Source organism: Passer domesticus, chromosome 5, assembly GCF_036417665.1.
Source record: "Passer domesticus isolate bPasDom1 chromosome 5, bPasDom1.hap1, whole genome shotgun sequence".
Lineage (NCBI taxonomy): Eukaryota > Metazoa > Chordata > Aves > Passeriformes > Passeridae > Passer > Passer domesticus.
Genome location: NC_087478.1, coordinates 7,706,074 through 7,719,746, shown reverse-complemented (window position 1 = coordinate 7,719,746; position 13,673 = coordinate 7,706,074). Strand labels below are relative to the sequence as shown.

General features: G+C 36.2%; 1 protein-coding gene across 2 annotated transcripts in view; it reads right to left on the bottom strand.

Moving 5' to 3' along the window:
* The window catches only part of SEMA3A (semaphorin 3A), a 165,710-nt gene that overhangs the window by 114,995 nt on the left and 37,042 nt on the right, over window positions 1-13,673 (bottom strand). For both annotated transcript variants that reach the window (XM_064421859.1, XM_064421860.1), the window contains one exon: window positions 2,201-2,358. In XM_064421859.1, coding sequence (XP_064277929.1) covers window positions 2,201-2,358 — 158 coding nt within the window. The remainder of the gene's footprint in view (window positions 1-2,200; window positions 2,359-13,673) is intronic.

Here is a 13,673-nt window from a genome sequence, read left to right as displayed (position 1 = left end):
AAGTATCCCAACATCAAAATAGAAATGTTTATGCTGTTTCTATAGAGCCACCCTAAAGCAACTAATCCTAAATCTAGGTTTTCTGTAATGTTTGCTTAGCAGAAAATGGATCTCACCTCATACAGAGAAAATCCAGAGACCCTCACAGTCAATTATTCATGTTTCTTTGAAAAGCTTTTAGGAATTACATATAGAATAAAACATGATCTTCCCATAAAATGCCAGGCTATTCATTTGGGAGCCTCAGATAATGCAATATGAATGGCCTTAAGTCTGGATTACAGTCTTGGTGTTCAATATAGTTTGTTAATAGAAAGCAAATAGCAAAATATTAAAAAAAAAAAAGATGGAATGTGGATGACTGAAGGGGTCAAAGGAGATGTTGCAAATGATATTTGGAAATACAGTTTGCAACATTTTTTAAATTCAAAATTTTCTTAATGAAATCCAAACAGCAATCGAACATCGTAAGTCTATAAAATAAGACTGAAAATTTTATGAGCACATTTCTCTCTCAGAGGATTCCCACTACTTCCTGTTGCTATTCTCAGCTTAAAATGTGCAGAGATGTGAAAATTTAAATTTACTAGGTTGAAAAACATTAACCAAACTACTCAGATATCCCAAAAGGACCGGTTCAAGTTTAGTTCAAGTTTTGGGCAAAAATCTGAGTATTTTTCAAACCAGTGTATTTCAAGACAGATGTTCTTCTCCTTAGTTTCACAGTAAAACCTTTTCCTCTAATTTGGTTTAAAAGACAGCTAAGTAGAACTGGCTTTAGTACATTGAACAATTTGGCTTTTTGAGTTTTGATGTTGCCATCAGCATTTAGACAGAAACCTGAGGAGTCTTCTTAGGTGGCAGAAGCAACAACTGGTGAAGTTTGAGCTCAAGTGCATTGTAATTTTGATTGAAGTGTCTTACACGACTCTCCTATCTATAATAAACAGATCCCCAAACTCTTAAAGCCTTTTGCCTATTCTTAAATCTAGTTTAAATTTTCTAAGTCTTTTGCTAACGTACATTTCCATGTTACTGACAGCAGTTCTTTATTTAATCTTCTAATATTGGTATATATAGTCAAATAGTGTTCTAAAAGTATCTGAATATGTGAGTATGTAAAATACAAGCACTCCCATTCTACAGAGCTGTTTTCTGCAATGGAAGCGCCTTCTTTCCTTTAATTATTCCAGATGTTTTGCACATTAAGCTATTGATCCCTCAGAGAATTCAAATAAATAGCTAGTTTCCTTTATAGCTGCTCTAAAGAGAATAGAAAAGAAAATACTCAGTTTTCCTTTTATCCTCTTATCCTTGGAGAATACAAATGAATAGCCTGTCTTCCCTCTGAACAAAAAACACAAGGTATTTATTGCTATCATCTTAGTAAGCTAATAGTCAAATGGCCAAAAGGTCAGGAACACTAAGAAAAAAAAATAATCCCTGGGTATTAAAGCAATATATCTCTCATAAAAGGGTACTCTCTGGATTTTAAAATTTGCCATCAAAATACTTAATATAACAAATCAAACCTCCATCCCACTGTTTACCTTCTTGGCACTTTGTCTTACTAAGCTAAAGGAAAACTTCATTATTTATTTGTACTCAAACAGAAGAATGACATTAAACTGCTTGTCAGCTTTTAATTAGTCACCAACTTTCAGTGGAAAATTACAATCTCCATCAAGAACAGCAATATTTTATGGACTTGTTCCTCCTTTATTAATAATGGAACTGTTTTGGTTCAAAAGCAGCAGAGCAGAGTGCCTACAAGTGCTGAGTTAAGGAAGAAAAATCAACATTTGGACTCCCAAATAGATTATTTTATCTGCAGACAAATACAGATCAGTGAGGCCTTTCTGTTTAAACTGTCATAACAGATGCTCGACTTTTTTAGCAGTTGCCATGAAAGTATGTCTTGTTTGGGAAATAGCTGGATTATTCACTTATCATTTTCTTTTTTTCTTTTTTTTTTTTTTTGTAGTCTTACAAAAAAATATTTCAGATTATATAGTCAAAGGTCACAGTCTCATTATAAATTGCTTTTCACAGAGTCAGCAAATATTTTTGTCGTAATAGTACTCCTGACATCCAAACACTTACTATATAATTCCAACAGTGCACAACACAGTCTGAGCAATAACGAGTCTTTAACATTCAAAGTTTATATTTACATTGTACAGAACATGAATGAACGTACCTTTTGATATTCCTTGATGTTAACCAGGTTGAAAGAAAATATGTGATCCTTTGCTCCAACATACAGCCGACCGCGTTCTTCGTCCAAGAGGAAAGTGTGGTAACTGGAGCTATTAGCTAGTCCATTGAAATTGATTACATTGTTGGATTCCAACATTTCTGTAAGATAAAGGTAATACTTCTGCTGTTAATATGGTCAAATGAAATAGAGACTTTTATTTTGACTTGTACAGATATCATTTTAGGAATTTGTGCTTATGGTGTAGAAACACGTGAAAGCAATATTTACCTGGGCCCATGAATGTTTTTTTTTATTTCAAGCACCCAAACTGATTGTGAGATTCAGCTTTACAAAGAGGTTGAAACTGTGAAATCAATTAAAAACCTGTATGAGCTTTTAGGTGGTAAAATTCTAGCCATGTAACTCATCAACTGTTGGACAAAGTTCAATTTTGTTCAATCAATGAGATTTGCAAGGATAAACTTGGGGATAACTGGCTGATAACCACATCTAAACACAAAATCTATTGCCAGCAGAAGAAACTATTTCATAAAAATCTGTAAGTTACAAGAAAAGGGATAAGAATGGCTAGCTGATGAGATAAAATAACATGTAACACCTATTTTTAAATGTATTATCTTCTGAGCTTTCTTAGAAAGGCAGTGTGTTGTTCCCTTGCTTGGAACAAGAATTGAACTAAAGAAAGTAACCTTGCTTCTCTTTAATTTTCTAGTTCTGATATTTCTCAAAGAAATTTGCATTTGCCATGGACAGGATTTTTTTAAGTACAAGGATCCACAGAATCATCTTAGCTATTCAAACATTAACAAAGTCATATGCATTTTTCTGAAAAATACTTTTACCGTAAATTATGGACCATAATAGTATAAACATTCATGAGAACCCACTTTCTTTATGCCTATCTATATTCACATTGGGATCAAAACCAAACCATCTTTATCATTTTAAGGCATATCTCCACTAGTAAGTCATCAATAAGAAAGTTTCCTGGTGATGACCAACCCTACATAGTTCAAGCCTGTGAATTAAAAAGGCAGCTTTAGGAGCAGGAGCAGTTCCATTGACGGAGCCAAGACAGATGAGAAAGGGAGTGAATACATTCAGCATCCCAAGGGCTGACGGCCAGAGGGCATGGCTTGAGTTTCAGGCATGTAATGTCTGCATCAATTCTGCCACAAGTACAAGCCAAGGATGTATGTAACTCCTCTCAGACCACATGCCAAATGCCTGAATGTCCAGGATTCACTTAACAGTGCAGCTACATTCTATGGCTTTTCTGTTTTCAGTAAGATCACTCCCATCTTCCACCATTATTCCAACTGAGAAGTGAGTAATCCCATATACTGACAGAAATCAGGCAGAAACTGCTTTTAAAAGTTTCTGCCTAATTTTCAACTCATTTTTCCTCTTTTTAACTCATTCTTTTGTATGAACAAGGAAGATGTTAGGTGGGGATTTTTTGGACCTAGGTAATAGTGATACTTATGATTTTACAGAATTTCACACCTGCAGCTTTGTAGCTCTGCAGATGTTAAACCTATTTTTGATGTTCACTTATACCAGGTGGATTTTGAAGCACGTTGAAACTCCACAAAAAAAAAAAATTAGTAGGCAACATACTCAAGGAAGACAAACACTGTTAGTTGCATATCATTTAAGACAGCTTTTACTTTTAGTATTCTTTGTATTTATTTGGAAAAGCTCTCACTACCACCAAAAATAGTTAATTCATGTAGCAGTGTAGCAAAACATCAGAGCAGACACCATATTTTGTTGCTTATTCTACATTTTTTGTCACTAAAAATAACTATACATTTATATCACAAATTGTACTCCTCAAGACTGAAGCTTACTTTTTAAAAATTATTTTCTTTTAAATGTAACAATCAAATTACCTCAAGCAGTCTTGTCAAAATAATTCTTATGGCTTCCTGCCAAGTTCTAGAATTTGACTCTATTGTCCTCCAGTTCACTTATTTGCATTTTGTAAGAGACTTTACTAATTCTCTTTACTCTGTAATGACTGATTCAGATGTTGAATGTCGACTCGCTGAATAGTGAGTGATGTAGATGATTGATTGCTTAACTTGTCTTAAAACTCTCTCTTGGCTAGAAATGCTCTGCTGTCATTTGTATCTGATCATTTTTCTTATAATGCAGCTGTCAAAAACCTTTGTAATTTTTTCATCTTTGTTGGTTTGAACTCATATACGTATGATTCTGCCCTTTGTGACTGCAGCGTAAAGACAAGTGTCTGCTGAAGTCGATGTTACACAAAGGTAAAGCTGATAAAAATGAAAATGAGATCACTTAGGCACACAGCTACTTGGCTTAAAAGAAGCTTGATATGATTTTGCTAATGCAGAGTTCTAAATATTCACATCTAGAGATGGTGATTGATGTTGTTTTTTTTTCCTTTCTAATATTCATGAAAAATGTGAGATCATAGCATTGGAGTCTAAGGTTTATTATGGCCAAGAGTAAATTACATCATCATCTTCACTGTTCATAAGTCTCCATAGTAAAACTTAAAAGGACCAGGTGTGGCTGTGCAGGGAAATATATAAAGGTGTTTTTTTTTCTTTTAATTTTCTGTGACTTTCAGAGCATGCAATCCAAACACTGTTGGGGTTTTTATGAACATGCAATTTAAAGTCAAACTAAAAGCTAAATTCCATTTCCTTCTCTAAGAATGGGACGTTTCTTCTAGGTTTTAATTCAGTATGTGTCATATTGTAACACTACTGACTTTTGCAGATGACAACTGGATTTGCAGGGTCCGTTGCCCAAAAGATTAGGCCTAGACATGCTCCAAGCAATGTATTTTAAATCACACGACATCAGGTTTCTCCCTGTCAGGGACTGGGTTGAAAATATAGGCTGAGGAGAAAAATTTCATTTGCGCTGTTGATGATTCTCAATCACTATTTATTTAGGTAGGTTTGAGCTACATCACAAGTAGGAGGAGAAATCCTAAATAATTTCCTTGCTGTTGATTCTAACTGATATGTATTCATTCAGTGATGAATGTGGCTTTACAGGCCACCCTGGAACAGGGTGTTGAAGAGCAAAGCAATGGCATTTGCACAATCAATACAAATTAAGTATTCCACCTCCTCAAATTCATTAATTTTAAAGTGTTTACTATCCAGTGTCTTCAGTATCCAATGAGTGTCTATTGCTGAGAGAAAGAGCAAAGGCAGGGCTCAATCCCAGAACAGCACTGGCATTCCATCAATTCTACTAAGAGTCCATCACTCATGCTGGCAAGGTTAGTGGATGATCAGCGATAATATAAACCAAGATTTACAACAAAGATTGCATTGTAACGACAAGAGGAAATGATGAATGCATTCAATGAATCAATGAAATTAATACTGTCTACCAGCATGGCCTAAATATTTTCCCTTTTTTTTTACTTATTACTGAATGTTGGCCTAGCCATGTTCTATGCAGACAGGTAATGGCTGCCCGTTCAAAAAGTCTTTTTTTCCTTTTTTACTACCTCAATGATCTGTGCAGTTATTTTTATTGCACAGATGTAACATTACTCCACCATTTCTTCAGTAATTTCCCAGAGAATTTCTTCAGTAATTGCTCTGAGATAATTTTCTCATTTCCTTTTGACACATCCTCAGCTGTAGTCACACCTGTACTTTGAACAGGAATGAATGAGCCCTATACAGCTAAGCACTGCACATTACAACTAGCATTGTCTGTGAAATGCTGTATGAGCTAGATTTGAACTGGGTGGTTGTATTTTGAAGGTAAAAGAGATGCCATTGCTTTTGTTATTGGTGCTTCATTCCCACATTTATTAACTGTTGCAGGTGACCAAAACTAACAGTTTCAAATGCACCATACCTTAAAAAATAATCGTATTATAATGAATGTGATGATCACTGAAAAGAGATGGAGATTTAATTTCTCAGGGTTTGTGGGCTAGATGCCCCTAATAACCACTTCAACTAGCTTTAATTCACATTCCTGATTCACTTGCTCCGTCTTAGTCTCCTTTCTCAGCCAGTGTCCAAGCTTGAAATATTTGACCTCTTTCAAAGTGCTTTTCTGTAGACTGTGCATGGTCTTTTTTCTATTAACTGATGTGTCTGTTGATCCAGTCTGACTTGTGTCAGAACATTCACTTTGCCAGAGAGAGTTGGCAAATTTACAGAAGAAACCAGTCCCTAACTCTTGCCTTCGTTTTAATATGTGGTTATTTAATTTGCTAATGGAATTGTAACTTAATAGTATATATACATACAGAGGGCCAAATTCCTGCTGTGAAATCCATGGAGATATGCATGCACAAGGAATGTAGATTTGGTTTATTTTTATCACACTTCTTCATTAAAGAAGAAGCCAGAAAACCACAGCTATAGCTAAGATGAATACAGTCATGCAGATCCTGAAGTTTGGTTTATCCATGGTTGGTATTCCACTGTAAACCTTGTTTTATGTCTGTATTCCCTCAGTGAAGTTTGTCAGAAGGAAAACATAACAAAAGAAAACCATCTTATTTTTCACTTATCTACTAGCAGGCAAACTATCTTTAATCTTTTTAGCAAGAGGGAGTTTGTCTGTGCAACAACTTAGAAAATTTGTGGGCTTTGGCCTACGTCCCTGTTATAGACTTCACAATGACACACACCAGCCAAGACTGTTTTTGTTGATAAGGGTCAAAAGGGCACATCAATTTCTCTAAAAAACAGAGGGAAGGTTCCCTAGTTTCCTCAGCAGGATTCAAATCTGGTCCTGTCCTATTCCTGGTGACTCTGCAGAGCGACTGGATCATACAGGGAGTGCTGCTCGTCACAACACGCTTCTGAAGCCAATGAGTGGGTTGCTGGTTGCACAAAACTCTCGACCTGCATTCCTGTGCCAGCAGCGATAAGATCTCACTGGAGATCTCCCAGCAGTAGCTAAAAGATGAGTCAATGCCATTATGCCATCAAACAGGGATTTTGCTGAACTGTGAGCAGTGCCTCCCACAACGTCATGCTAGAACATTTCCTTCTTCTCTCGCCAGGCTTCTACTTTGGCTACAGAGGATCAGGTGGCCACATGTTTGCACATGCATTTCTTGCTTACACAGATGCAGATTGTGCCTGTTCTGTATATCAGCATGTGTATCTTTCTAAATAATCCCAGGTGTAAATTAGTCATTACTCTTTGAGTAATTATTTGCTGAATTCTTAGATACATACAAGGAAAGGAGTGGGTATTTTAACTTCCAACCTCTCTTGTAGCTTCCCCATTTCATTGCTGTGAGTGCAGATGGTGACTTCTGCCCCAGTCAAACAATTATGGAAAAGGCAGGGACTGGCAGGAAAGCAAAAGAGCTTCCTGCAAGGCATGAGCCAGCAGAGCTATGTGGCAAAACCAGCAGTATAAGCATGGAAAATGCACAGTATTTGTTGGGAGTCCAGTCCCCACCCGGACAAGACAATGGCTGTCATACAGTGAGACACTTCAGTGGAGTAATTCCATATGTAATGGAAAACACTAGTCTGAAATCAGGTGAGTTTGACCCCATGTCAGGTCTAATGCTGTGTAAAATGGCCATTAGCCTGGAGGTTAAGAACTCCTTTTGCCCCCACCCAGGATTTAACTACTTTATACCACAATTATTTTCTTTCATTGACACCTCTGACATCACTGGGACCTTAGAATCTAGCCCTTAGTGAGGAGAATGGTTCAGTCACCCATCCTAATTAAAAATAACTTGCTAACAGTGTGCTAATTCAAACTTCTATAAAATAAAACAAGGAAAACTAATTTACCTTTTTTTTTTTTCTTTTTAGCATTTCACCTGAGGTGGGAAAAAATAATTGCAGAAACATTTGGTTTGTGACATCTTTTAATTTAACCAGTCAGATTATATGTCTTTCATTTATATTCAAACTTTCCAATATTTTCAATATATTTTTACCAGTAAGTCTTTGATTTCGTATTAGGAGCAAAAGAATAGAGACATAAAAATTATCAACACCATCCCCTCCAAAAAAAAAACAAACCAACAACTTGTGCTTCAGATAATTTTAGAATAATGCTGCTTGGAAATACCAGAAAGTGTTCAGTTTTATCTCAAATGAAACAAAAAACAGGCTTATGAAGTGTATGAAATCACACAGTGCAGTAAGGATTTATCCATTTTTAGAAATGTAACATGAAAACTTGTAATCAGCACCTTTGAGTTTTTGCTACACCAGAGTCACAGAAACTTGAAACTACACAGCGTTTGTTGTTGATGGCAATTCAGTGTTATTGTAATTTGAATGAGATAAATCACTGGGAGAAAAGGGAGGGTTATCTTATCAGTAATCAAAATACAATTGGAACAGAGCCCCTCACAGCTGTTCAATCAGTCCTAGCTTTCATCCTCTTCATCTACCTTATCATAACAGTTGCCAATCACCTGGTTTCACTGAACTCTACTAAAAGGAGAAAAAAACAGCACTATATTTGTTTTATAGCAAAACTTGTGCTTCTGAGAGAACACATAGTTCAGAAACACAGTTCAGGGAATTATTACAATTTATCAATTAAAGGTAGCTAGAACAAGATATACAGTTTTTTGCGCAATCATGATGGAAACCAAGCATTTTAAATGAAACACTCCTGTCTACCTTTCACTGCAGCAAAGAAAACTTGGGGGTCAGGAGTATAGTTTGATTAAAACCAGATACCTGGAAGAAGGAATGTTACACCCATGTTTTGTTTCAGTTGCACCAGTATAAGCATGGAATCCTTTGACTTCAAAATACTGATGCATATGTTTTTTATACTGTAAAACTGAGAGAAGATTTTAGCTCATTAATGTCAGCACTATTTAACTACATGACAGCCCTTAAAGTGTTTTTGGTTTGAGTAATTGAAGGGGTCACATGATATTTCAAAGACATAAAACATTTAGATTTTTAAAACCAACCTGTTTTCCCTTTATTATTTGTATTATTTGTCCTTTTGGTCTCTGAAAGTGAATCCAGATTATCCCTATGGCTCAGCTATTTTCTTATAAAACATGAGAAATATTAACCTATGAGCTAAACAATGACTTGTAAAGCTTGATCGCATACATTTGTTAAAATTATTATAACATCCTGTATTATGAATTTGGCTTTGTGAGAAAGGTTATGGCACACATTTAACCATGAACTTCGCAAGTATTTAAGCCAAACGTTGTCACATAATCACAGACTCACATTACCTATACTACCTATAACATTTTTTTATGTGTGTGTGATGCATCAGGCAGGAATATATGACGGCAAAAGGAGACAATAATCTGGTTTTACTAAGACATTGTCTGTGTCTAAGGGAAAATTCATCCTGAGATCTGAGTAGGCAACATCTTCGCTACCTCCCATTTGTGCTGGTGTAAGAACTGCTCAGGAGAAATAATGGAAGTGATGCATCATACCAATGAATACCCAGATCTTAAGGAGATCTACAGCTATCAAGGTTCTTTAAAATGTGGCAATAATGCGGCAAAATAATGATTTAATGTGAAGTTTATAAACATTCTGACCCAAATACTAAAAACAATGCAGGCATATTAACTCAGCCCTCTGAGTTTGGTTAGCCCAGTGTGGCACTGCATGACCTGAAATTGCACCATCTGAGCTAGCACAGGTAAACAGCCAGCTAAATCCTATTCATTAAATAACTCAGTTATCAGATCTAGTTAGAAGTTAATCAATTTTCAGCTCTCTCTATGATACTTCTATGAAGTTAGTCTCCAGCGAGCAGAACCGGTACTGGTTATCAATTAAGTAAAACTGTGGGTAGCTGTAACTTCAAGGAGTGATTACCTTATCTATAAACAGCACTGGCCTTGTCTCATTAAATATCGTAGCACAGAGGCACAAACACCTTTGCAGGGACTAACACACACAGTTCTTCCAAGCAGGAATGAGGTGGGAAGACTGTCACACCCCATCCTCTGCACACTCGAGCCACATGCTGGGTCCAAATGCAGTACAGACCACAATTCTTACTGACTGTTCCCAAAGAAAGCAAGGATTTATGAACTTTTTCCACCAGAAAAAAAGCAACGCAGGAAAAGAGCTGCTGATCTCTATAGGCACAGCTACTTGCTCCAGACATTGACCATGCTGCAGTGTAAGTGCACCTGAGTTATCCTGAAACTTGCTTAGGTACTCACAGTGTCCAACAACACTGGCTAAGAAGCCAGCAAAGATGAATTGATTTTGCTCTTCATCTAATTGTTACTTGATGAAGCTACATGTTGAATTATTAGGGTGTTTTCTCAGGCAAGCTACTCTAAAGTTAGCTCAAAAGACATGATTTTATTTTGTCATAATCATGACAATGCAAGTCAGAGATACACAATGCAAGGACAAAATGTCTACATGGTGACTTTTGTAAAAGTACAATTTGAGAACTTTTAGTTTATTTATTATTATCATTAAAGTCAGTTCATCTTCCAAAGAGTCATTATTTCTGTGTAAAAACTCAGACGTAAAACTGTCTGAATAATGCCAGAACCTGTCATGACATTTGGGGACTATTACATAAAAAACTACTTAAATAGTTTTAGAAAATTCCCTTCTGAAAAGAGAACTTCCTAACAACAGAACCTCGAAGTCAAAAACCCAGTCAGTGTCTGTGACTTACACACCATGGACTATTAGGAGTCAAAAGTAACAACAATGTCCATATGTGTACTTGAGTTGCAGTTATGATAAAACTCTTCCTCATGCAAGTGTATTTCTTTCCCAGGACAAAAGTATTCTTTTTAACTTTTAAAGAAATCCTGCTTTCACGTACCAAATCAATGTACTTCAAAAATAAGTTAGCTCATTTAGAAGAACTAGCAATTATGAGCTGTTAAGTTTCATAGGGATATCAGAGGAAATTTTTGTAAAGATTGGTGGTTTTATTTTCAAGTGTGACTTTGCTGTTTGACAAGCAAGCTGCCATTGACTCTTGGAAAGACTAATGGGGTAGGTCTGTAAAGGATTTAGATGTCAAAATTGAGACAGTGTAAGAATGAGGGTGACCTGCAGAGGGTGAGCCATTAGTAAGTGTGTCAGTGCTTTCACTGGCTTAACAGGCTGCAAGGGAGAGTGTCTCTACAGCTTCAAACACTGGGATGGAGGAAATCCTGCAGAGATAGATTTGATCTGCAATTAAATAAGCTCTAAACTGATGGCAGGCAGGTTTAGATTTGATAGGAGCAAGAAATTCTTTGCTATGAAGGTGTCAAGACACAGCCAGGTTGCTCAGAGAAGATGTGGATAAACCATCCCTGAAACTGGTCAAGGCCACGTTGGATGGGGCTTTGAGCAATCTGGTCCAGTGCAAGGTGCTCCTGCTCATGGCAAGGTGTCCCATACTCTTGAACTAGATTATCTACAAGGTGTTTTTCAACATAAACCATTCTATGTTTCTATGAAGTTCTTCTCTGCCTTCTATGATGTATTTTATTTTTATTACTGAACTGACAATATAAACTTGCACAGAGTATTTACTAAGGTGAATTATTTAATATGCACAATAGGGTTAGGAAGATTCCCTGGAAATTTAGTTGCATATGCAAAACAACAAAATAGAATAAGTAGCACTTGTGTTTTCAGCAGATTTGTGATGGAAAATGCATCTGAACTGCTTCAAAAAAGGTCTTTTTATGCTTGAAAATCATGTGTGAAACTCTTGTCTTTATCTGTGCAGCAACTCTTCGAAATCCTCTGATTAATAAGATGCAAAAAGGGCTTTGGGTGAGTCCTGCTCGTAGGTAAATCATTATAATCATTATAATTTATATAGCAGCTGGCTTAGATGGACTGTGTCCAGGTTTTCATATATGGGTACATATCAGTGACCTCATATTCTTAATTTCAGACATAGCTATCAACACTCCTTCTGTTAAAATTTTGTTTTTCCAGAATGGATCTACCCTTGACTTTGATTACATATCCAGCACTTTAAGGAATTGTCTTTTAACATTAATAGAATGGATGAGTAAAATTCATGCTTGGATTTACATCCTCCTCTCTTCTGATAGCTCTTGTTTCTTCTAATCTGTAAGTGAGGTTTTGGATGAGTTTCAGCAAGGGGCTGGAAGCAATGACTGCAGTTAAGCAGTCTGTGTAGCTCACATACAGATACACACAGCTCCACTATGCACTTTAATTGGAGCAAAATACAGCAGGGACTTCTAAACCCTGACACTCCTTGCACAGACTTCCATGTCAAAATAAAGTGATAATGCCCAATTTTTCTCTTAATTTATCCTAATGTAAATCAATGGATTTACACCATGGATAAAAGATTCAGATTGCAGTGGTTCTGCAATGTGTGTAATATATTTACTCTTCATTAGAACAAATTAGTAAACATTATTTATCAAATGTTTCCAGTTGCACCTACAACCTTCTGTGCAACAAAAAGTAATTTCCAGTTTTTCCCTTCCATTCAAATGTCATAAACATAATTAATCATTCAGCAGCTAACCCCCCATTTCTGAAATCAAAGTGAATTTTCTCATGCAAGATACTGCTCTGTCAATCAAAATTTTTAATGTCTTTCAAGTTACGCAAACCAAACTAGATCTACTTTCACTATTTTTATAATTGTTACACACTCAAATAAGAAACAAGAAATTTATAATTAACTGCTACATTCAAAATAGAAAGTAAACCTTACAATTTCTACATTCATTTTTTTTATTCTGGGCATACTCTAAATGGGCTGAGAGGAATGCATTTCTATCTACAATTTCACTACATAGAAGCAAACTTGAAACTGTAATTCTGACAACACCAAGAAACTACAGTGTGAAGAGCTTTAAATAGTTTTAGAATCACCCAAAATTTGTCTTAATCCACTTCACACAACACAAAGTTAAGCTGTAGAAATTCTTGACATGGTTTAAATAGTAAAATTGTTATAGTATAGACATGTTATAAATAGTAAAATTGGTTATAGTTTCAAAATCAATAAAAAGAAAACCTTAAGAACTATTAAATTTACAGACACAACATCTAGCTCATCAAGTTCCAGAAATTCAATTGCAGAAAACTCAGAGGGTATTCTGGGGAATTCTCACTCTCTGACCTAACCCTGTTATCTTCTACTATGGAGAACCCTGGTCATGGAAACACCATACTGTGTGTTTGCTTTGGCTGTGGCTGGAGACAACATACTTCCCTCCTAATCATGTGTGGATAAAAATGCAGCCATGACCTGAGTCTTGACAAGGAAAGTGAAGATGCAAAACTTGAAATCTAATTCAGCAAAATGACTGCTGCAGCTCCTTTCTCAGCTGGTCATGGAACTTCCCTCACCCTTCCTCCTCCCCACTCCACCTTCCCTCCTCAAACCTTTGGGCCCTCCCTGGGTGAGTGGAAGTATCTGCAAAGAGCGTAACGTCACAATGATTGAATTCAGTTTCTGTAACAGCATTTCAACCCCTAATTCCTTCTAA